This window comes from Tenrec ecaudatus, chromosome 10, assembly GCF_050624435.1.
Source record: "Tenrec ecaudatus isolate mTenEca1 chromosome 10, mTenEca1.hap1, whole genome shotgun sequence".
Lineage (NCBI taxonomy): Eukaryota > Metazoa > Chordata > Mammalia > Afrosoricida > Tenrecidae > Tenrec > Tenrec ecaudatus.
The window spans coordinates 135,752,463-135,773,995 of record NC_134539.1 but is presented as its reverse complement, the minus strand read 5'-3'; the positions used below and the strand labels follow the sequence as shown (position 1 = coordinate 135,773,995).

At 48.5% G+C, this 21,533-nt stretch overlaps 2 protein-coding genes across 5 annotated transcripts in view; both read right to left on the bottom strand.

The window, feature by feature from the left end:
* Positions 1 to 336: 336 nt before the first annotated feature.
* CDC6 (cell division cycle 6) lies at positions 337 to 11,922 on the bottom strand. Of its 3 annotated transcripts, none has more exons than XM_075561787.1 (12): positions 11,778 to 11,921; positions 10,085 to 10,304; positions 9,195 to 9,479; positions 8,871 to 9,070; positions 8,424 to 8,596; positions 7,936 to 8,042; positions 7,398 to 7,537; positions 6,208 to 6,308; positions 5,062 to 5,126; positions 2,075 to 2,277; positions 1,445 to 1,585; positions 337 to 1,096 (listed from the first exon to the last, which is right to left on the bottom strand). In XM_075561787.1, exons 2-12 carry the CDS (start codon positions 10,260 to 10,262, stop codon positions 1,007 to 1,009), a joined length of 1,683 nt encoding a protein of 560 aa, XP_075417902.1. In that variant the 5' UTR covers positions 10,263 to 10,304; positions 11,778 to 11,921; the 3' UTR covers positions 337 to 1,006. The 3 variants fall into 3 exon arrangements, with proteins under 3 accessions (XP_075417902.1, XP_075417901.1, XP_075417899.1); XM_075561786.1 differs by having other exon boundaries at positions 339 to 1,096; positions 8,424 to 8,599; positions 11,796 to 11,922; XM_075561784.1 differs by having other exon boundaries at positions 339 to 1,096; positions 8,424 to 8,599.
* A 3,472-nt stretch (positions 11,923 to 15,394) lies between these two features.
* Positions 15,395 to 21,533, bottom strand: part of WIPF2 (WAS/WASL interacting protein family member 2) — a 41,509-nt gene continuing 35,370 nt past the window's right edge. For both annotated transcript variants that reach the window (XM_075561782.1, XM_075561783.1), the window contains exons 6-8: positions 20,953 to 21,162; positions 19,891 to 19,992; positions 15,395 to 19,192 (exon numbers count right to left, since the gene is read on the bottom strand). In XM_075561782.1, the coding sequence (XP_075417897.1) occupies positions 19,152 to 19,192; positions 19,891 to 19,992; positions 20,953 to 21,162 (353 nt within the window). In that variant the 3' untranslated portion in view covers positions 15,395 to 19,151. The remainder of the gene's footprint in view (positions 19,193 to 19,890; positions 19,993 to 20,952; positions 21,163 to 21,533) is intronic.

The window sequence follows — 21,533 nt, the reverse complement described above, 5'->3', positions numbered from 1 at the left end:
AAGCAGCAGAGCAGTTGGGGACAGCAGAGGCTTGGTCCCTGGTCCTCAGACTGATGCCACACAAGCAGTTGCTTGAGTTCTAAGAGCACAACAACTTCCCACAGGAATCCAGTCCCTTTGCCCCTCCAAAAAGTACCCCAGCCCCAAGCCTGCACTTCCTAAGGCAGCCAGTGTTGTAATGGTGCCCTCTGCTGTCCTCAACCAAAACTGCCACTTGACGCCACTGGAAACCAAACCCAGGAGAGGCACCTGGAGTAAACATATGGATTAATTTGCCTAATGAGATAAATAGGTTGCTGTACACACACACACCCCACCATCCCACATTCCCAAACTCAGGAGTCTTGACACACGCAGCTTCATCTGGGGACAGCTTGAGAATTTTCACATTACCACCGGAAAGCTTCTAGATGCTTAAAGTGCAAGTGCTTAGACAAAGACCATGACTGGAAACGAAACAGATTCACAATCTGTAGCATTCCGTTTTCCTTTGCCACCGGCCCGATAACACGACGAATCTCTAAAACGTCGGCGTGTAGTCACGCTTGTGGTGTGCACACGGAATACTCCCAAAGAAATTCTTTGACCAAAGTGTCCTCCAAACCGCCGCGAGGGACTTGCTCAGTGTTTCCTGCATCATCCTTTTCCAGTCTTCATACTCCAACCCAAAACACATGAACCCCAGAGGTAAACAGGTGCACATCCCACACACACACACCCCTGGATACTTGCAAGAGTGTTCGTAGGAGACAGAGGAATGGCAGAGGTAGTAAAAGAAACTGACAAAGATTGGTCTACTTGGTCCTTGTTATGGGTAAAAACAAAAAGACTCGAGGATACTTTTCTGTGCTAGTGTTCACACGTCTGTAGATTAAAATTCATTCGTTTCCAGTAAAGAGGTGACACTTGTTTCAGGGCCTGAAAATAAAGTTCACAATTGAAGACTTCACAGCTCCACAAATGGCAGCTGACCACTTTCGGGTGGGGCCTTAAGAGCGAGAGGCGGTTAGGACAACCCAGCAGCTAAGATCGTCCCAGTGAAGGTTTTGTCTTTCAGAGCATGTTCTATTTCCTTCTCTTCAATCTTCAAAAACACCTGGAAAAAAGAGAAAAGTTTTTCTTTCCATGCAGAACCCAGAAAAAGCTATCACCACACAAAGCTCCATCACAGGAAAAACTCCTCCTCCAAAGGAAACAAGTTACATACTGTCCTTTCTTCTGGCCACAACCAACTATTTTGTCCTGTAGAATGGAACTAACGCCAGAGGCAAAATCCTCCTTGAAAAAAAACAAAATCGCCTCAACACCCTGGCCCCATCCTCATACTTTAAACCCCACCTAACAAGAACCAGACTGTTTATCTAGTTTTTTATTTTTTCCCTTTGGCCAAGAAGTTCTCCAGAACAGAACCATGAAAAGCGCAGTCAGAAAGCAGCAGCTATACCTTTGTGAAGCGGGTTTCCTTGTTTTTCTTTAACCCCAAAATGCCCCTGGCCTCCAAGAGCCCTGAAAGTGACAAACACTCCGACTGGTCCACAGCTGTCACCTGCTGTTTCTGACAGACGGTACTATAGGCTTCATATAACTAGGAGGAAAAAAGGGAGAACAGGTGTTAGCGAAGTCACAACTTACGAGTTACCTTACAATCTTAAAAACACACGCCTGGGCTTGCCTAAAAGAGATCTGAATCCCTTTTCAAGATGCTAAATTCTCAAGCACAACCCACGAGAAGGCCATCAGCTGGTTCTAGCGCCAGAACTTACAGGTGCCCTGGTGTCGCAGCGGGCCATGCACGGGGTTGCCAGCCAGTGTTGACTGTGGCTCGAATTCACGGAGACGAGGCACTGCTTCCGTGAAGGTTACAGCCTCAGATACCCTAGGGAACAGTTTCACCCTGTCTTCGAGGGTCACTCTGAATCGGCATAGACTTGACTGTGGACTGGTTTTAGCTTTTACTAAACAAACTGAGCTTTCCTAAATCAGATCAGCTGGGGCCTAGTCGGCCTTTTGGAAAACATCTGCTCTGTGAAGCAGCTTCTCGCCTCACCTCCGCCAGCTGACACTCCTGACTTACCTTCCCCAGAGGGACCTCTTTGGTTTTCAGCTGCCTGGTCAGGAGCAGAAAAGAGCAGACTAGGATCTTCTGTTGGAGAGGGAAGGAGTCTTGCTCTCCTTCTTGGCCCAAAGGCATCCCGTTCCCATTAACTTCTGAAATAACTTGGGCTATGTGAGCAAGACCGATTCGCTTGGGAATCACAGGCTCAGAGGACGATTTACCTAGAAAGTAAGTAAATCAATCACGCTTAGTTAGCTTTTTAAAATAGGGTGTGTACTTATGTGGAGATAAATGACACTAAGGTTTAGCGACAGCAGTGGTTCTCAATCTGTGGTAGAATGATCCTTTCACAGGGGTCACCTGATTCATCACAGTAACAAAATGACAGTGATGAACTAGCAACGAAACTAATTCTATGATTGAGGGGGGTCACAACACGAAGAACTGTATGAAAGGGTCGCGGCATTTGGAAGGTTGAGGACCGCTGAGCTACAGGAAGTTCAAGGGTAGCTGTATGGGGGCAGAGCAGAGGTTCCAACTCCCTGGAAGCCCAAAGATGGGAGTGGAATCACAGGTAGGGGTTGCATTGTGCCCCCAACCCCCTGAAAGTGTACTGGAACCTCAACCTCAGTACCCATGTCTACGTTTGCAGGTAGCTGTGCCAATGACGTCATGTCAGAACAGGGTGGATTCCACCTACACGTCGTCTGTGAAGAACAGGGGAGACTGATGACGAGAGCAGCCGCATCTTTAATCTGTAAAGGATCATCAACTACGAGACCCAGAGAAGGGGCTGACACAGTGGAGAGCCGGAGTTGGACTTCCAGTCTCCAGAACTGGGAGAAAATAAATGTCTGTTCTTTATAAAGAACACCACCCGTTTGTGATGTTTTGGGTATGGCAGCCCTTGGACAGGAAGCCAGGAGTCCTGGTGGTGTAGTGGTTACGATTTGGGCTATGATCCGAATGGTCAGCAGTTTGAAACCACCAGCAGCCCCCAGGGACAGAGATTGGGCTTTCTACTCCCATACACCGTGAAGTCTCAGAAACCCACAGGAGGGTCCGCTCTGAGCCAGCACTGACTCGATGGCAGGGAGTCCTATTCTGAGGACGTGAGGCAAATACTACCATGAGAGAGAGGCCCACATGACACCAGGGAGGGAGGGTTCTTGTTCTGGTCAGAAGAGCAAGCTCTTTTGCCCTGTGTAGCAGAAGTTCAATCACAGACAAAATCTTCCTCAGAAAACAGTCATCACACAGAAAACTACCAAAGTTCCTGATATCTCAAAGGTAAAGAACCGAATCTTAAAGCAAAGATGGCGGCGATGCTTGGAAATTAAGAAGAGGAAAAAAAAGTTTTTACAGAGAACCCAATCCCCTGAACCCAATGACGGGGCTCCCTGTGGTCTGTAAAGTCAAACGCCACACCAGTCCTCTGGACGGCCTCTCCACACGACCTGTGAGATTTGGTTCACTTGCCCACACAGTCCAGCAGCACTTGTAAAGACGGCGTGGGATATATCTTAGTAGATAGCCCCGTGGCAAAAGTTGGAGGTTAGGAAGCTGCCAGGAAGCAGGCCCAGGACTATGGCCCCATTGTTGGGAGATGCCAAGTGGCAAGATGGGGAGGGATTGCCCCAGAGTGACTGCCTGAGATGGACTGCAGCCCCCTGACAATTCCTGTCTCCTTGAGTACAATAAGCAGGATGCTGTAGACAACTAGCCGGCAGCACCAGAGATCCCTGACCAAACAAAACCTGCACGTTGAAAGGAATCGAGAGATCTGTTCTTGCTCCGCACCAGACAGCAGAGCCCCCTCTACAAAATCCCACCACGTGATCATCTCTTCAGTGCCGGAGAACACCCTGTTTCACAGAAACCCAGGGAATTCTAGGAGTGGAAAGTTCCTTCTGTGATCTAAATTGAAGTCAGGTCCCTGTAGCCTTCTGCAACCTTTAAAAGCCAACACCACGCATTCTAGAAGTCAAAAGACAGGAATTGGGTTAGTCTACTAATTGATGCCAAGAACTTACCTCCTCTTTTATATTGGAAAGAGTGAAATAAAAAACCCCATTCTGTTTACCTAATGTGTTCCTGCAGGCCTTTAGGAAATTAGAGAAAGCCGGCAGCCGTAAAGCCACGTTACCAGCCCGAAGGATCACTGAGATCTTTAAGGTCCCTCAAAGCGGCTACAGTTCCTTTTCATGACAGGAGACTCTACAAGGCTGCGACGGGTGCTAATCAAATTCTAAGATTCTTGCAATTTTAAATAGTAAGAAAACGATTTGTCTTAAAAAAAAATTGGAAAAGAGAAAGAAGAAACCAGCACCCAGTTTACACATTGGCATGTATTGCCTACACCATCAATCAGCCCAAGCATGAAGTTTGGCTACTTCTTACATACTGATTTTATTGTAACAAGTTGATGAAAAGAAGTTCTAAGTGAAACTATAGTGCTACCAGCAAATGTAATCATTCCTGGCAGGTATAGAGGTACAGGAAATCAGCAAATCGATGGGTCTCGTTTCCAAAGGTTACCACTGGAAATCAAAGACTGGGAAGACACTTAGTTTGGGGCCACAGATGACAGCGAAGCGGAGAGGGACATTAATCTCGTCAGTTTTAAAAGCCTGCAGTTCACTGTAGGAAGAGGATCTGTGATATCCCGATTGAACTCCGCTCCGTCACCTGGCCGGCCTTCATTACCAGAACCTCCCAGCACCGAGACCTTACATGCACTCAGCGTACACACCCAGAGGACAGCTGACCCAGAGTCTCATAAGGCAGGGCTGGCAAGGACACGTCCTTGGTCCCAGCCATGCATGTTAACGCCCGAGGGAATGCGTGTCCAGTAAGGTGTGGAGGATGCGGTGCTGGCGGGCAAAAAAACTGAAAAGGACCAAAAGTACAGACACACACATAAAACAGGCAGTTGTGGATTTCACTCTGTTCATTTCACCTTTCAGAAAAGCCAAGTTTCCAATACAGAAAGATCAACTACTTACATTCGGAGTGTGGTTTGAGGATAGTTTGGCTTTTGACATCTGACTCGACAATTTCAATAGCTCGCCTATTAAAAAAACAAAGTTTTACTTATAACCAAGCACCTTAATTAAAATTGTTTTCTTAATAATGTTTAAAGACTCGCTCTCCCCTCAAACAAAACAGGGTTGTCTCAGCTGAAAGGGGCTTCGCGGCCTTGCAACAATTCATGATTGGAGCATTTGAGAAACTCCAGTACTGCTGCTTCCTCTTGCGGAAGTCAAGAAGGTCAGCACACATGCAGCTGAGGGTCACAGCTTGGATACAGGGAAAGTGGCCTGGATGGGGAGAGCAAGTACAGGGTGGGCATCTCTGAAGAGTGAGCTCAGGCCACATGTACTAGACCCACGCTCGATTTCGGCTGCATGGAGGCCTAACCTCCCCGCCTGCATGGCCATGACTCACAGCTGCAGTCTTTCCCCAAGTTCCTTGCTGATGAAGGGACTCTCAAATCCAGGATCATGCCATCTAGCCGAGGAAAAGCTCTCTCCCACTGCTCTCTCCAAAGTGCTTTGCCCACAGGAAGCCATAAGCCAGACCTGGATCTTCTGCATGACAGTAGCAGGAGGCTGGACCAGCAGGCTAGCACAGCGAGTATCGTTTTAATGGACCCAGTGTCCCCACTGGGAAAGCAGAGTTTCCATCAGTCAGCATGGTGCGCTCCCCAGCAGGGGGGGCAGAGGGATGGAGGAGAGGGAGGCCTGGAGGATCACAAACTGGAGGGCAGGGTGCTCACAAAAGCAAGGGAAAGGGGGGGAAACTCTAACGGCAACGATGGTTCAGGTCCATAAATAAACCTGCTTGAGACCAGCTAATGGAAAAGTAAACTGGAGTCTTTTTTTAATACAAATGTAATTAACCAATCTATAATCACCACAGGGAGTGCCAGCAACATCTCATTTGTTTCTCCCTCCGTAGGTAATGGACTGATAATGCTTCAGACATTAACACGGTGGAAATGCAGAGCTCCCCACTGAGACACAAGCCCTCCTTTCTGAGCATAAAAAGTCCCAGAATGGAGCCTCTTAGGCCATCGTCACTTGAGTTACATGAGACAATTAACAGTATTTCTTTTTTTAATAAAAGCGACCCACAGGGCCATAACTCACCTGCAAACATCCAGCGCTTTACGAACGTCACCCGACACAGCTGAGACTTTGCGGGCACAGAACTGAATGGCAGCATTATCCAGAACCTGCTCTCTAGACACCTTTGGACAACACAGAGAAAGGGACTAGGAGATTTCCCTTTTCTGGAATCTAGGGCCCAAGTCATAAACATTTTCATAGCTAAGCCTAAACGTAATGGACCACCCTGTTCCTCTAAGACAGTGGCTCTCAACCTTCCTAACACCGTGACCCTTTCCTACAGTTCCTCATGTTATGGTAGCCCCCAACCATAAAATTATTATTGTTTTATTTTTTAAAATAATTTTATTGGAGGCTCGTATAACTCTTATCACAATCCATCCATCCATCCATTATGTCAAGCACATTTGTATATTTGTTGCCATCATCATTCTCAAAACATTTGCTTTCTACTGGAGTCCTTGGTATGAGCTCATTTCCCCCTCCTCCCTGCTCCCCCCATAAAATTATTTTTGTTGCTACTTCATCACTGTCATTTTGCCACTGTTAGGAATCAGGCGACCCCTGTGAAAGGGTCCTCTGACCGCCCCCCACAAAGGGGTCACGGCCCACAGGTTGAGAACCGCTGCTCTAAGAGATCCTCTTTTTGCCTAGAAGTAGATGGAGGCGTTCATGATGGGTTTCACACGGTTCAGCATTTTGTAGGAATATGGTAGATTCAGAAATGGGGAATAGTCATTAGAATACAAAAAAAGGTTCGATAGGCCCAATTTTTAACAGCCAGGAAGCACTGCAGTGCCTCCTCTAATTGCTACTTTCATTTCAACCCGGGGGCAGCCAGGAGAGGGCGCCAGATGCGGAAGTGCAGGTATGCGCTCTCACTACAACCGTAAGAGCCCCACCGCTGGTACGGAAAGCAACCTAGGCAACATACTCTTGACGCATTGTGAGTAGGTTTTCCCGGAGCCCTGGTGGTGCAGTGGCTAAAACATCCAGTCGCTAACCAAACAGGGTGCTTCAACTCGCCCAACGGCCCCATAGGAAACAGACTGGGGCCACCTGCTTCTGTGAAGACCCACAGCCTGGAACATCGAAGGGGACAGCTCCACTGCGCCTTAGCGCTTGACTGTCTTGTAAGGTCGGACTGAACATGGCAGGGGGCGATGCTTTCCCACCACAGGTGCCCCAAAGAACATATATTCGGCACTTACTTGATTAAGCCGATCCTGCAAGATAGTGGTTATCTGATTTCTGGTGTAAGGTGGGAAGTTCAACAGTTGGGGCTTGTATTTTCCAACAGCTTGAAGCCTGGGCAGAATCCTGTCTGTAAGATCCAAGGTATTAGCAATACCTAAGGAAGAGATGAAGACTAATCATTAATCAAATCACCCTGGAAGAAAAGCCAACCATTTGAAAGTAACAGAAAATTCCCAGTTAGAATCCAGCACCCCGATGGCTTCACACCGGGCCCCCGGGAGTCATTAGTTAAGTCATGCAGTCATCCCAAAGCACTCTTTTTAAGTGAGATATAGAAGGCATTAACACCAATCAGCAAGACCAGATTCTCCAAAAATTAATGACCTCTGAAATGTAGTATAATGTAATTCCTATTCAGACTTAAAGTACAATTAAAAGTTACTGCTATCTTAAGCACATAGGTGGTTTTTAGAGAAAGTAGGAGGTAAGTAAGCTGAAGAGAGATGATGGTACTTCTGAGTCACCATGTAATGTCAGCGAACAAGCACTAACCAATCAACACCAATCGAGAGCTGCTTAGCCATGGCCATTCAAACAGTGTGTACAATACGTCCTGCCCCTTGCTGTCCAGCTGGTCCATCTCATCCAACACCAACACACTGCAGAGGGAGAGCAATAATTAGCATCTGGCTCCACCTTCCCAAACCCCCAATCTGCTTAGTCTGGGCTGACTATAGGTTCCATTCCTAGAGCCCAGACCCGTTCGAGAGTATCATCTCCTGTCCCATGTACAATCCACTGTTGAAATGACATGACAACCCTGATCACGAAATGGGAACACCTGGGTACCTTCAAGTCATTAAAAAAAAAATAATTTCCCCTCCCAATATGGAATTAGAAATGTGTTTTTCTTCTTCGCTTTGACGTTTATCTACCTGCCTCCTCTCACATATCAAAGATAGGAAATGTTCTTTACGAGCAAACTGGTGGCTCAGATGGGAAGGTGTGGGCAATAGGCCTTGCAGCAGTGCAATGCTTACATCATCGGGCCCTTCTCTGCAGTTACGTGTTTTTCCAACTTCCTCATCATGTCCTTCCCAGCTGGCCTGGATCCTCCTTCCTGGTAAATCTCCTGAGCAATAGCTGGGAACACGGCCTGAGCATTCTTCAAGGACATGCAATTCAGCATGATAGTTTTAAAGCCTTTCAGTTCCTTCTAGAAAAAAAAAAATAAAATCCAAGAGTTACTTTGGCCTCAGATAAAGATTTGATGGAAAGAAGAATGTTTTCCCGGAGCTAACCACATACAAGACCAAAAGCTTCGCTTTCATTTGAAAAGAAACAGGAAGGAAGGAAGGAAGGAAGGAAGGAAGGAAGGAAGGAAGGAAGGAAGGAACGAAGGAAGGAACCCTTTTTTGGGAGTGTGACAACCCCCCCCAAGGCCTTTTATTTTAGCAAGAGCACCGTAATTTGAATTCTCTGTGTACCTCGAGGTCTCGCAGAATTCGGCTTAAGCAGGCAGTTTTTCCAGTTCCAGGAGCACCAGAAAGATAAAGACTTCCAGCTCTTTTCCCACAGATGTGCTCCTTCAGGAAATTCCTGATGACATCCATCTCCTTCTCCCTGGCAGGCAACCGATCCGGAACGGCTGTATTCAGGACCAGCTTTGCTTGCTGGTAGCAAGTGCCTGTGCCAGACGTGAAAGGACAATTAGGCACAACGGAAGGTCACTAGGAAGACCCACTGGGTTTCACTTACAGCCATCAGCCTTTTTACAAGAATGCATGGGCAGCTGCCAACTGTAAACGAACCTTCCTGCTTGAACAGTCTTATCCCGGCTGCTTCTTTCTCCAGTGGCCTTCTCTGCTCAGGCTGTGTTGCCGCCTCCGGGCTCTTCTGGACTGGAGGAAGTGCCTTGTTTTGGTGAGCTCTGACTTGTTCTCTTTTCCCGGGAGACTTAGTTGCCAGCTGATTGTCAAATACCAACCTGCGCCCCCCCTTCGGCATACGTGAGCTTGGGGGCCCATTTTCTTTCTTGCCTTGCTTTGGTGGCGAACAGGACGGTAAACGGGGAGTGTTGCATAGGTTGTCATCCCCTAAAACAGATGAAAGTCCATTTGTGACAGCGGCGAGTAAAAGGATTCCCAAAGACCTCTGCTTCCCCATCAAGGGGGAAATTTCAACCTGGGATGGAACCATGACAACCAGAAAGAGAATGGCCTCGAAATCAGAGTACTGACCACCAGAGGGCACCCCTGAGTCTCATTACTCTCAGAGACTCCCAAACCGGCAAGTTTTCACGGGAAGAAATCCTAAGACTGTTCCACTCAGTATTTCACAAGCTGCGCACCACTAGCATCCTGAAAGGGAGCATTCTTTGTTGTGGGTCTTTCCTGTCCACTGTAGCACCCCTGGCTTCTCCCATTATGCCAGAAGTACTGGCTTGATTGTGTCACTCCCCAGGATTCTGGCAAATCATCCCTCCTCCCCATCAGAAACAAGTGCTCAGCTGTTCTAAAACAGGAAAGCACTGCCACCACTGCTCCACAACACGGAGGAAAAGGTACCCAAGACGCCACCTACTTGTTTTTCCTAGTTTCATAAACCTTTGAGACAAGTTACAAAATCCTACAGGGCCATTGGCAATAGTGTCAGATGAGAGATTTGTCCAGAAGTTGTACCTAGGAGACAGACAGCTTACCTAGCCGTTTCCTGGGGCTGAGAGGCAGGATTTTTTCACAAGGAGAACGGGAAGGAGCTTGAACATTTGCGAGCTCTAGTTTGGTGTCCCGACCGTTTTTAGCTTTCTCCGATGACCGCAATAGCTTCTTTTTTGGAAAATTGATTATAGCCTGCGTCTGAGATCGGGTTTGAGGCATAATGGCAACTCGGCTATTTGGTAGAAAGAACAAGACAGCCAACTAGTATGTAAAAGAAAAGGGGAAAGAACACAGAATTTAAATAAAACAAGTTTTAATGACATAAAGTCCACCTACCATTTAACTTAAATTTAAACATATTTAAGAGTTGAGCAATCACCACGATAATTTTAGAACATGCTCTTACTTTTTTCATACCATCAATTCTTTTATATTGATTACATGCTAAAATGATAATATTTTGGGTGTATTGGATTAAATTGTTAAATTAATTTCACTTGGTTTTGCTTTTTAACTATCGCAAAAAGAAAATCTACAATTATAGACCATGATTGTAGTTTGCATTCTTGTACTCATTCTTAGCGCAATTCCCTTCAACCTCTGGCATAAAAACAAGAAACTATTAATCCAGTTACTGTCTCTATAGATTCAACTATCCTGGATTTCATATGAAGAAAAACATACCAAAAAAAACAACAAACCCCCAACAGTAACAGAAAACCTCAGTTAAAAAGATAACAGAAAACTTCAGTTGAAAATATAACAGAACATAATAAAAACTAAAACAAGTTTAAAATGGGTCAAATGGGAGAGCAAATGAAATGGTATTAAATTTTAACCTAACTACCTCGGCATCAGTCGTTTCCTTAACACTCTGATAGCCAGGCTGTTCACATCCCTGGTCAATGGTCAGCGGGGATGTTGACGATGGGGACCCTGCAAATGGATTTTGGGCTCCCACCGTCACCTACGGCCTTGTGCAAACTGAATGCTCGGACTTTAAGATCGAGTCCCATTCCCTCCTTTGGTCTTGGATTTTTTTCACGCACAATTCTTGAATCACACAAGCTGTGTTTCTTTTGTGTGGACTTAGCCGTCACACCTCACGTTTTAAGACAAGCCTTGAACGCCCCAGAGGCTCTTCTTTCTGAGTGCGGGACATCACCGATTCGAAATTGCTTGCTACAGTTGTTCATTGGAGCTCATGGTCAACACCCACTTCAGGAGTCAATTATGTGACAGCAATAGCTTAGCGTTCCTTTCCGCTGCGTGACCAAACAAAGCGATCGCTACCTACTGAGTGTCCGAGGCAGTTATCGGCACTTTACGGGTAGTTTTGCAAGGACCCAGGGGCTTGTGCGTTTGAACCGCCGACTTCGTGGTTCGCAGCCCAAGTTATAGTCCACCGCGCCATCCGGCCTCCTACCCCAGACTCTCGGGGTCCCCGGGTCCCACATGAGGAGAAGGTACAGAGAGGCCCGAGGTGAGCCGCGCAGAGCAAACGTGGCGCAGACGCCGCCTCCAGAGCCGTCCCGGAGAGAAACCTTCCGCGGGGAGACTCGAGCGCTCGGCGCCCGCACGCCGTTTCCACCCCGCACCCCAACCCCCCTCCCTCAGCCCCCGGCCCCACGCACTGCGGTCAGCACCCCTCCGAGGATCGGCTCGCCTCCCCGCCCCGGATCCCGCTGCCCTCGCCCCGAGCACCTTCCTCGTCCGCAGTCCCCACCGTCCCACCTCACGGGGCTTTGTCACCTCAGCGCAGGCTGCTTTCCGTCTCGCACACGAAGCTGCTACCCAGACGCCGGCAGCAGCAGAGGTCCACCGCGCTGGCGCCAAATCTGCAGGGTTGCGGCGTTCCTGCCTCCCGCCAAAGCCAGGCCAGGCTTCCGATTGGCTATCGCAGGAGCACGGCGCGCCGCAGCCACCGCCCCCTTTCCCGCGCCTCGTACAACCGGAAGGCCCAGAGCCAATGAGAGACTCTCAGGGCTCAGCGCCACCCTGAGGCCACGCCCACGGAGCCCAGGCGGCATCCGCATCCGGGGCCCCCGCGGAAAGACGCGCCGTCCCGCGGGGACGGCCCTGGTTAAGGCGGACCCGCCGCGCCGCAAAGCACACTGGGAGATGCAGTCTCTACCCTCCGCAACTGAGCCCCCGCGGTCTGCTTTGCGTGCAGTGTTGATAGAGGTGGTGACCCTTCTCCGTGCCTAACGCACCCCTCTTAATTATTCCTGATGGGCTAAATTTTCAGAGCTACTACGTAATACCTACCCCTTATTGAGTGGTTCTGCGCGCCAGGCGCGATGGAGGCTTATCTCCTAGTCCACCAAGCAAGTCACAAAGCAAATGAGCAGAGGCAGATTAGAGGGCAAGGCACCTTGATGTTGGTTTAGGACCCAGATTTCATGCAAAGTTCGACGTGTATTTAAATTACACTGCATCACAGGGTCTCGCTGATGTATGCCTCAGAGGTGAGGAAACCGGGCCAGACTTTTGCTTTTATTCAAAGTAAGAACTATTAAAGTCTATACCCATAATCCACACATTGTGAGTGGCGAGAATTATGGTCCTTTAATTTAAAAATCTTTTTTAATGACTAGGGTTTCAAGGCCAGGAAAGACAGCTATTGAAAAACAAGCAAGCTGAGCCTTTAATGAAAAGTATAAATTAGAGCAGTAATTGACAGGCTAGTTTCCGATGTTAATACTTCATCTAAACCCCAGGTTCCTTTAAAGGCCCAAACCTAATAATTCTAGATGATGGTAAGCATTTACCTTTCATCCCTCAATATCAAATGAAATGGCAGTAAAGCTGAGAAGTAGGAAAAACAACGATTACAACCGGCATTTAATTGTAGTTAGTTCATCTAAGAGGAAAGAGCTAATGTGGAGTGCTTTCAGTGTCTGCCAGGGACGAGGCTCAGTATTTACCTGTAATACATTATTAATCCACACAAGCACCCTCAGGTTAGTATTTCCATTTTACAAAGGAGGAAACCAAAGTAGAGGGGGATTGAGTAAACGTGCCCGAAGTCATGAGCCTTGAGAATTGCGAGAGCTGGAATTGGAACCCAGGAGATCAAACTCATGACCACTTAATCACAGTGCGTTTAGACGGGAGGTGCACAGGTTCTAAAATGACCTAATTAGGAAGAGAAAGTGAAGGCTTTCTACCAACTATTGGGGGAAAGAAAGTAGTTGCCAGAAAAGGAAAAAGAACTTACATATCGTTAAGTAATGTGCATTAGAAGGCAGGAAAGGGGCCTTGGTGGTGTAGTGAGCTAAGAACTCAGCTGCTAACCACCAGGCCAGCGGTTCAAACTCACCTGTCCCTTGGAGGGACGGCGACGAGACTATCTGCTCTGTAAAGACTCAGAAACCCAAAAGGGCAGTTCTCCTCTGCCCTATGGGGTCTTTCTGAGTCCAAATAAACTTAATGGCAGTTGGGTTATCACCCAGGGTGTAAGGTATCGCTTCCGTTCTTAACCTAGACACCTAAAAGGTTACCCACAACCTGAAATGTGGAGGTGTGCCCAGCTTTAGAGATGGTACGAACAGTACAGGAGGCGCCGAGGACTTAATCTGCATACTGGAGCCTACGAACACACATACCCCGCAGTGGCTAGAGAAAAGCCTTCAAGTGTAGATGGCCGCCATGGGAGCACATAGAAATGACCGAAAAGGCTCCTGGCTATCTACTTGAAGCTAACATCATGCGCACCCCACCACTGTGTATTGCTTCTGATACTTTGTCCATTCTGTTTTCCACCTGGAATGCCACCCACCATCCTCCTTCCCTGGCTCTCCTCTCACTCACTGCCATTGGATGGATGCCAACTCTTAGTGATCCTATAGGATAGGGCAGAACTGCTCCCATGAGTTTCTTGACGGGAGAAGCAGAAAGCCCTTTCTCCCAAGGAGCGGCTGGTGGTTTTGACCTGCTGCTCTTGCAGTTAGCAGCCCAACGTGTAACCACTATGCTACCAAGGCTCAGGCTGGCACCTTTGGGCCCTTTCAGTGCGTTGAGTAGGGGTTCTGGAAGCCGCTCCCTGTACTCTTCACCTGGTGGATGTCTGCCAGAAGGTGCGGTCCCTGCTTGCTGAATGAAGGCGGGAAGGGACATTCCTGCCAGGGAGGCACGCACACTTTGCACCAACGCTCTAAACCGGAGTGAAGAGCGAATTCAATGACATACAAAACTAACTAAACTGGCCTCCAGTGACATCAGAGGTGAAACATTGCCCTGTGGTTTGTGGTTGATTTGGCCTGGGAAATACTTCCTTTTAAAAAGCTCATTTTCTTGGGGTTCTTATAATAACCCATACATCAATTGTATCAAGCATATTTGTACGTATGTTGCCATGATTATTTCCTAAACGTGCATTTTCCATTTGAGCCCTTGGTATCTGCTTGGGAAATCCTTGTAAGGATCGTTCTCCGTCAGCAGCTGTGCCACAGTAAATGGATGAGCGAGTGTCCCAGTCGCCTGCTAAGTCACACTGCGCTGGGGAGGAGGAATCAAACAGGATCTGTCTGGCAGAACCCTCACCAGCACCCTTCCTATAAAGCTTGGACGGTTATGAAGTTGAGGGTCACTGCGTTCCCCTCTGAAGACCATTTAAAGTCACAGGAAAAAACTAAATCAATAAATAGGTAGTTTATTAATAACAATGATGGATCAAATCATCTAGTCAGTATGGATGAAAAGAAAGAGGCCTTCCTTCCCCACCCTCCCCAACCCTCAAAGGCTTTATATCTAAATGAGTGATTCATTCACACACACCCTTATGAATCAATATGGGAAATAATGTCGAGACCTTTGCTAGTACTGAAAGTACAAGTTGAGTTCAGTGGCTAAGTCAGTGGACTACAGTAAGCAGAGAAAGGCTGGTTGAATTTTTACACCTAAGGTCAAAGTTCAAGCAAGTGAGCTAAGGTTTCGACTAAAAAAGCAGTGAAGTTAACAGCCCAAACCAACGTAGCTTTACAACGCCCCCGCCCCACCGTCTCACCTACTCCTCAAGAACGGTGTCATGCGAGAGGTAGAAATAACCAGAAAAGGGTATGGCAGAGGGCACACAGGCCCTCCTTGTGCTGGAAACCCAAGGCAAAGGGACCTTAGGTGGTACATAAGCAGAACGTCAGAACCACCTGGTCAGTCTGTTAAACTACAAGGAGGTTTTCAAAATAGATCAAAGGGAGGGAGAAAACACGAGAGAAGCTCAGGAGCCCCTGCCCCAGACAGTGGGAAGTCTGCTTTCATTGGAGCCTAGTGTCAAACCACTGCACAGCGACCAGGCCCTGGAAGCTAGTGTTCACCCCCTCTGAGACAGTACTCCAGACAAGAGGACAGAGTTTTTGTTTTGTTTAAAGGTTTAATTAATTAAGCTGCATGGCATCCAGAAGAAAATGTACCAAAGACTCCATCCTGAGACCAGATTACACATCTTGGGGAAGGTAGGGGATGGGGTGGATGGGGGGCATTGATGCTGTTTGGAAGAAAGGAGCACTATAATCAGAATATATCTCCAAAATAAATCATACAATAAATTATTTTATAATTGATCCACGTGCACACACACACACAGACTTCACACACCCATTCTAGTCTTTTATTCAGTGTTGACTGTTGACTTCCATGCTGGTCACCCTGGGGAAGGGCCAAGGTTTGAATAAGTACGAAAAAAGGCTAGGCCCCTCTGCCACCGTGGAATGACATTTAAGACAATTAGAGAGGGAGCCAACTAGGCTGCCAGGAGCAGGAGCAATCGAAGGGACATTACCAAGGAAGGAGGAAGCATAGAAATCTAACACAAGTAAAGGCACAATGACCGTGGAGTTGAATGGAACCAAACCCTGCCATCAGTTTTTGAAGGTGATTGTAGTTTTGCTTCATGTTGTTTTGAAGAGATGAGTCAGTCAGTCTCAAAGGCAGAGTGGTAATGGCCCTCCTCTTCCCCCTCCCATTCCCTAAAGGGTAGCTGGTAGAAAGCCAGCTGGGGCCACAGAGCCAGGGACAGAGACTCAACAGGGAAAGACAGATTCAACTGGAATGTGAAGAATTCGATTTGCAGTTGCCAGCAGGCAGGTTGGGTTTCCAGAGGGACTCGGCTAGATGGCCTGCCATGGAAAGGCCTCCTCTATGTACAATGCTCCACCCCTAGTCACCCTTCTCCCCACTCCCATAAGCACTCAGCCTACAGATTATTTCAAGTGATCAGGAGAACAAAAACACACCCCAACCCTGAGTTGCTCTGGAGTAAGTCTATTTACAATGTTTTCCTCCCCTCTCCCTGGAGATCAGTCTGGGTTCCTGTTGGAAGGTCACACCCCCCCCCCACCCTTTGACAAGTGGGAGGTTAGGGATGGGTTGCTGGAGGCCTAACAGGTGGGCTAGCGCAGGCAGTCTCACTCTGGACCCTGACTATGGCTCCACGGGGCTCTGCAGAGTAGCTGGGACAATCTCCCCACCCCTATCCCCACCCCAACCCCCACTGACGAAAACCACAACTGGAATATCTTAAGTGCTTTGGTCCAGGGTTGGTGACCAAGGGGAGGGGAAGTGGGGCATTTAGCTCACTTAAAGACCTGCAGGCCACTACCCTGCTTACCAGACAGAGCGCTGAGAAACAGCTATGAAGTTTTTCCATCAGGGAAAAATATCACAAAACCAAACCCACACAAGGGCTTTTAACACAGCTTCCTGACGCTAAGCTGGGCAGGGCCTCTTCCTCTGGGAGGGAACAAGGGAGTTAACAGGATTGGGCCGCAGCCTCAACATGAGGCCACCCAATCTTCCACTGAAGAGACAACGGTCCCCCAAGCAGTTAAAAAACAGTTTACCAGGTGAGGCGTTTTAGTGCTCTTGCAGTCGGCTCACCTTAAACCGAATACAAGCTTTTTACAACATACAAAATAAATCATTAACTATGAGGATCCCATTGGTTCCCGTTCTTCAACAGTAAATATACATGACAATAAATCTGTTATTGACATTGAGACCAAACAGCATGTAAGGCAAAAACATTTAAATAGGTACTGTGTCTCCACCATGCTCTTCAAGAGAAAACCCCTCTGACTAGATGTGGGCCCAGCCTTTTTCATGAGCTGAGACTGCACAAGTACCATCAATACCCACGTGACACAGTCCAAATGCTGGGGCGTCCCAGGGGCAGCAGGCCCGAGGCCAGGATGCTGTCAGCCCAAGGAGAAGTTGGGGGCTTGGCTTCCCCTGGTGACACTTCTGTGTGAGTATGGGGTGGGAGGACGACACACTTTTGACAACATTGTACAAAAGACATCCATTCCCATTTCAGAAATCAATGGGAAGACTTCACAGTCACAGTTGAGGCACTCATCAACTCTTCTACCCTCTCCTCTTCTACCCGCTCAGACACATCAGGATCCCGGGAGCCCTTCCGAGACCACTGCTAACAGGCTTGAACGTGAGAATGATAAATAAGAGTGATGAGAACAAGTCTAGTGGCTGAGCTAATCAGGGTTTGGCCCCAGGGAGAAAGGAGAGCAGACGCTGTACACATTGCTCACTCAGCCCACACCCTCCCTCACCTAGCAGTGGGCAGGCTTGGATTGCACCTGGTACCACACACAGCTCCTCACTTAGCCTAGGATTCAAACGATTGGGAGGGCCTTAAGGTGTTTACATCTGTGAAGTGGCTGGTGCAAATTTTTACCTAACACGCCAGCGCCCGCGCCCGCCCCCGCCCCCCCAATGCACTTCAAGGACTAGCCAAGCTCTTACACCAGGATTGAGGAGCCTCTGGCTCCTGGCCACAGCTGTAGCAAACCAACCCATCTAGCATATGGAATCCAGGAGCAGGGGAAGCCCCTTTCTCCTCATCCATGCGCTCTGTGTTCTGTAACGCGAGGTTGGGAGATGGAGACACACGTACTGCAGACGGCCAAGGAAGAACTGTTAGACTGAGGCATATCTCCCCCAAAGTCTTCACACCCCCTGGCATGCAGGGATCCCCAAGCACCCTAAGATGCTCCTCACTGTCTTTCCCTGGTCTACGCTGTGGTCCCTGTAGGAAGGTGAGCGTGCTGGAAGGAAGAGGAGGAGTCTGTTCAGTCAGACGGGCTGTGAACCTCTGAACAGTCACAGTTAGTCTTCTCCAGCCCCACAGAGCCGGTCCTTCCATGAGGTACTGCTTTGTCATGCTGGAGCACCGCCACGGGTTAACGTTTTGTGGAACGGAAGGAAAGGGCCACTGCCCTTCAGGAGCAGTCAGAAATCTGCAGTGGGGTTAAGGTCAAGCTCAAGCTCTATCTTGTTATCTGCCACCAGAAGTGTTTAGGAATGAATGATGTCTCCCATAGCACCCACACAAAAAAAAACACACAAAAATTAACTTTTCTCTTGAGGCATGGGGGCTCAGAGAAAGAAAAAGGTCCCTCAGTCTCAGCACCCTGGGGACACAATGCAGTGTCCCAGCAGATTCAAATGCTTCCTGGTCCCCTTGCTGGCAAGGAACTGACTAGCTCCAGAAGGAGTCCCAGTCTATTCCACACCTTCTTTTTATTAGACGATCAGTACTTAGTGTTGACATCCAACTTACCAAAATATACCCCAGAAAATGAAGCAGACCCAGTTCCGTGCTGTATCTCCAAACCAGACCTCTAAAACAGATCACACCCCAACTCCTCTCCCACCTCATCCCCGAAAGTCCTGACCATGCCAGCGTCCTGAAGGATGGAACAAGCTGGACCTACCACGCTTCCCCAGTGGGTAGGAGGAGGTAGGAGTCCCACTCTCCACCTGCCCCACAATGAGTTAGCTCATCACAACAAGGCACCTTTCCCCAGGAGGAAAGCAGGAGACATGGAAGCTTGGTCCTTATCTGGCGAGCAGGGCCGCTAGAGGAGGGATGAAAGCAGGGTGTGAGGCTCTCCTGCCAAGATAAGAGTCCGATCAAGTCCAGAGACAAGATGCATAGATGGAGGTGAACTGGGGATGGTTGGAGTCAAGGGGTCAGGTGCACTGGAGACACATCAGGAGCTCTCATGCAGGTTTCACGGGAATGGAAGGGCTGTGTGAGCCGAGGAGAAGGTCCATCCTTTTCCTGAAGAACAAGAGCAAGCGAGCGAGGCTTCACCTGAGAATGGGCGGCAGAGGTGGTGCTCCACGGGCAGCTGTAAACAAACACACACACCCAAATTCCAGAAATGAGCCACAGGCATTTAGTCCGTCTTTATATTAGGGGAGTGGGTTTTGTTTGGCTTTAATAAAATAAAAGTAAAATTTCACCCATACAAATACATGAATTTGACGAGCCAGTCAGGGTGCAGTATAGCACTGATGAAACATAATTTTCCTCTAGTTCTTTAATGCTTACCCCCCCCCCCACTATCATGATCCCAATTCTACCTTACAAATCCGGCTAGACCACAGGATGTACACTAGTACAGATCAGAGCTGGAAACAATGGGAATCTGGGACTGATAAACCTCTCAGGACCAATATTGAAAGTAGCCACACCAGGAGGGTAAGGGGAAGGTGTGAGGAGAAAGGGGGAACCAATCACAATGATCTATCTATAACCCCCCCTCGGGAACAGACAACAGAAAAGTAGGTGAAGGGAAACATCGGTCAGTGAAAGACATGAAAATAAAATAATTTATATATGCTCTAGGGTTCGTGAGGGAGGGTGGGGAACGGAGGAGAAAAATGAGCTTTAATCAAGGGCTCAAGTGCAAAGAAAGTGTTTTGAGCAAGATAATGGTAACAAATGTACACATGTGCTTGACACCATGGATGGACGGATGGAGAAAATACTACGAACTCCACGTCCTGCGCAGTCACAGAGGAGAGCTCGTTGCCCGCTCCTCACCTCGGTGGGTTTTGCTGGGATAGGTTCTCTGAAAGTGTCTGTATTCCTCTGGAGCAGGGAAATCTTCTACGGGATGGAAGGAATACTTGGACTCAAAGTCATCTGAAAAAGAACACGGTGCCCACGTGATCACTGGCTCCCAGCTGCCCCGAGAGCGGGAGCACCGCGCCCTGTGTGCTGCCGCAGGTGCAGAGGCTCTTCAAGTGCCAGAGACAGTCTGTGCACTGACCCTACACTGGGGCTTCAAACCAGGGCAGACTCGTGTAGTCAGGCTGATGGAGTAAAATCTGAACAGGTGAAGTGGAATAAAGCCTGAAATTGGAGACTCTGAAAAGGTATCGTGAGCCCTTCTGGGAACCTGCTGCAGAAGGCTGGACTGTGAAGAGGCACACACCAAGGGCATGCATGTTGGCCGCCATCTCTGAATCAGGCACTGCTGTTTCTCAAGACGCTGCTGGTTAACCGACTTGGTTGTTATGTAATGTGCGCACAGCCTTGTTTTCTAAGAGGGAGATTAAGATTCTAGCTGGGCTTCAACCTGTCATTTTTCCTGGTCCAGTTTACCCACAGTTCACAAATTTGGGTCCGTTGTGGTTTCACTTGGTTGCCCACGACTGAGCTGCCCCAACAGAATTCAGGTACAAAATGGGGACGCAGTCCAGCTGTTCACAGAGCCCCAGGAAGAAACAGGGCCTATGTCTCAACAACACGCTCCTCTCAGAGGCGTCACCAAGGGAAGCCAACCGAACTACGGCAACGAACTGGTAGAAATTAACCTAAACCAGGAATACTTGTCTGCAGCTAGTGAGAGATCTGACCAGGTTAATTCCCTTTGACTCAGGTTACCCTCATCCAGCTCAGCAACATAGCTGGAGAGCCACGTCACAGCCCACCTACACTTCCTGTAGCCCTTCGAAAAGGTGGCTCCAATTTTCTGCGTGTGGCTCAATCACATTCCCAAGGTTTCCATACTAAAGTCCTATCTTCAAAGCAAAAACCCTGCACCACTGTCATGAGTGAATCAACACGGGAACCAGGACACTGACACGGCTGGCTACTCACCCAAGAAAGATCGGACAGTGCTGATAGAATCTCTGTGGCCATTCCTCAGGGGGGGTGGAGGAGGGGGAGGTGGCCCAGCTGGCGTCCTTGAGGGCGGAGGTGGAGGTTTTCCTCGATTCAGGGGCTCTGAGCCATGCATACGGTATGGTGGGGGGGGAGGTGGGGCATCCCTGGCACCATTGCGAATCATAGGTGGTGGGGGTGGAGGAGCTGCAATCAAAATCCAAAGTAATTAGATTTGGGCGTGGAGAGAGAGAAGGGTGGAGGGATTTGAGACATGGGGTAGATAGAACGCCTTGGTACATTGCCAATGAACCAGGCCACGGGAGCCTCTGCGTGGCCTTGCATACGTCCTATCCACCCTCCCCTGCATCCCTGAAACCGCCTCACCTCTCCCCAGGGACCCCGGTTAGAATCCTGTCTTGACTCTTCTATCCCAAGTCAGTTCAGAACCCTGCTGATTCTTGATGCTTTCCCCTCAGTTCTAATTCAGGTCTGGACTCAGTCTAGTCCACTGCAGAAGACCCTCAAATATCTGCCTTGTTTTCAATCTCTTGCCCTTCCCCCCTTCTGTTCCTCAC

Excerpts from the sequence above, each read along its gene's own strand:
- CDC6 (XM_075561786.1), bottom strand. The coding sequence starts at position 10,262 with ATGCCTCAAACCCGATCTCAGACGCAGGCTATAATCAATTTTCCAAAA. Across the intron at positions 8,600-8,870 it reads GAATTCTGCGAGACCTCGAG|AAGGAACTGAAAGGCTTTAA; the intron begins GTACACAGAGAA and ends TTTTTTTTCTAG. Across the intron at positions 1,586-2,074 it reads AAGAGGTCCCTCTGGGGAAG|TTATATGAAGCCTATAGTAC; the intron begins GTAAGTCAGGAG and ends TTTTCCTCCTAG.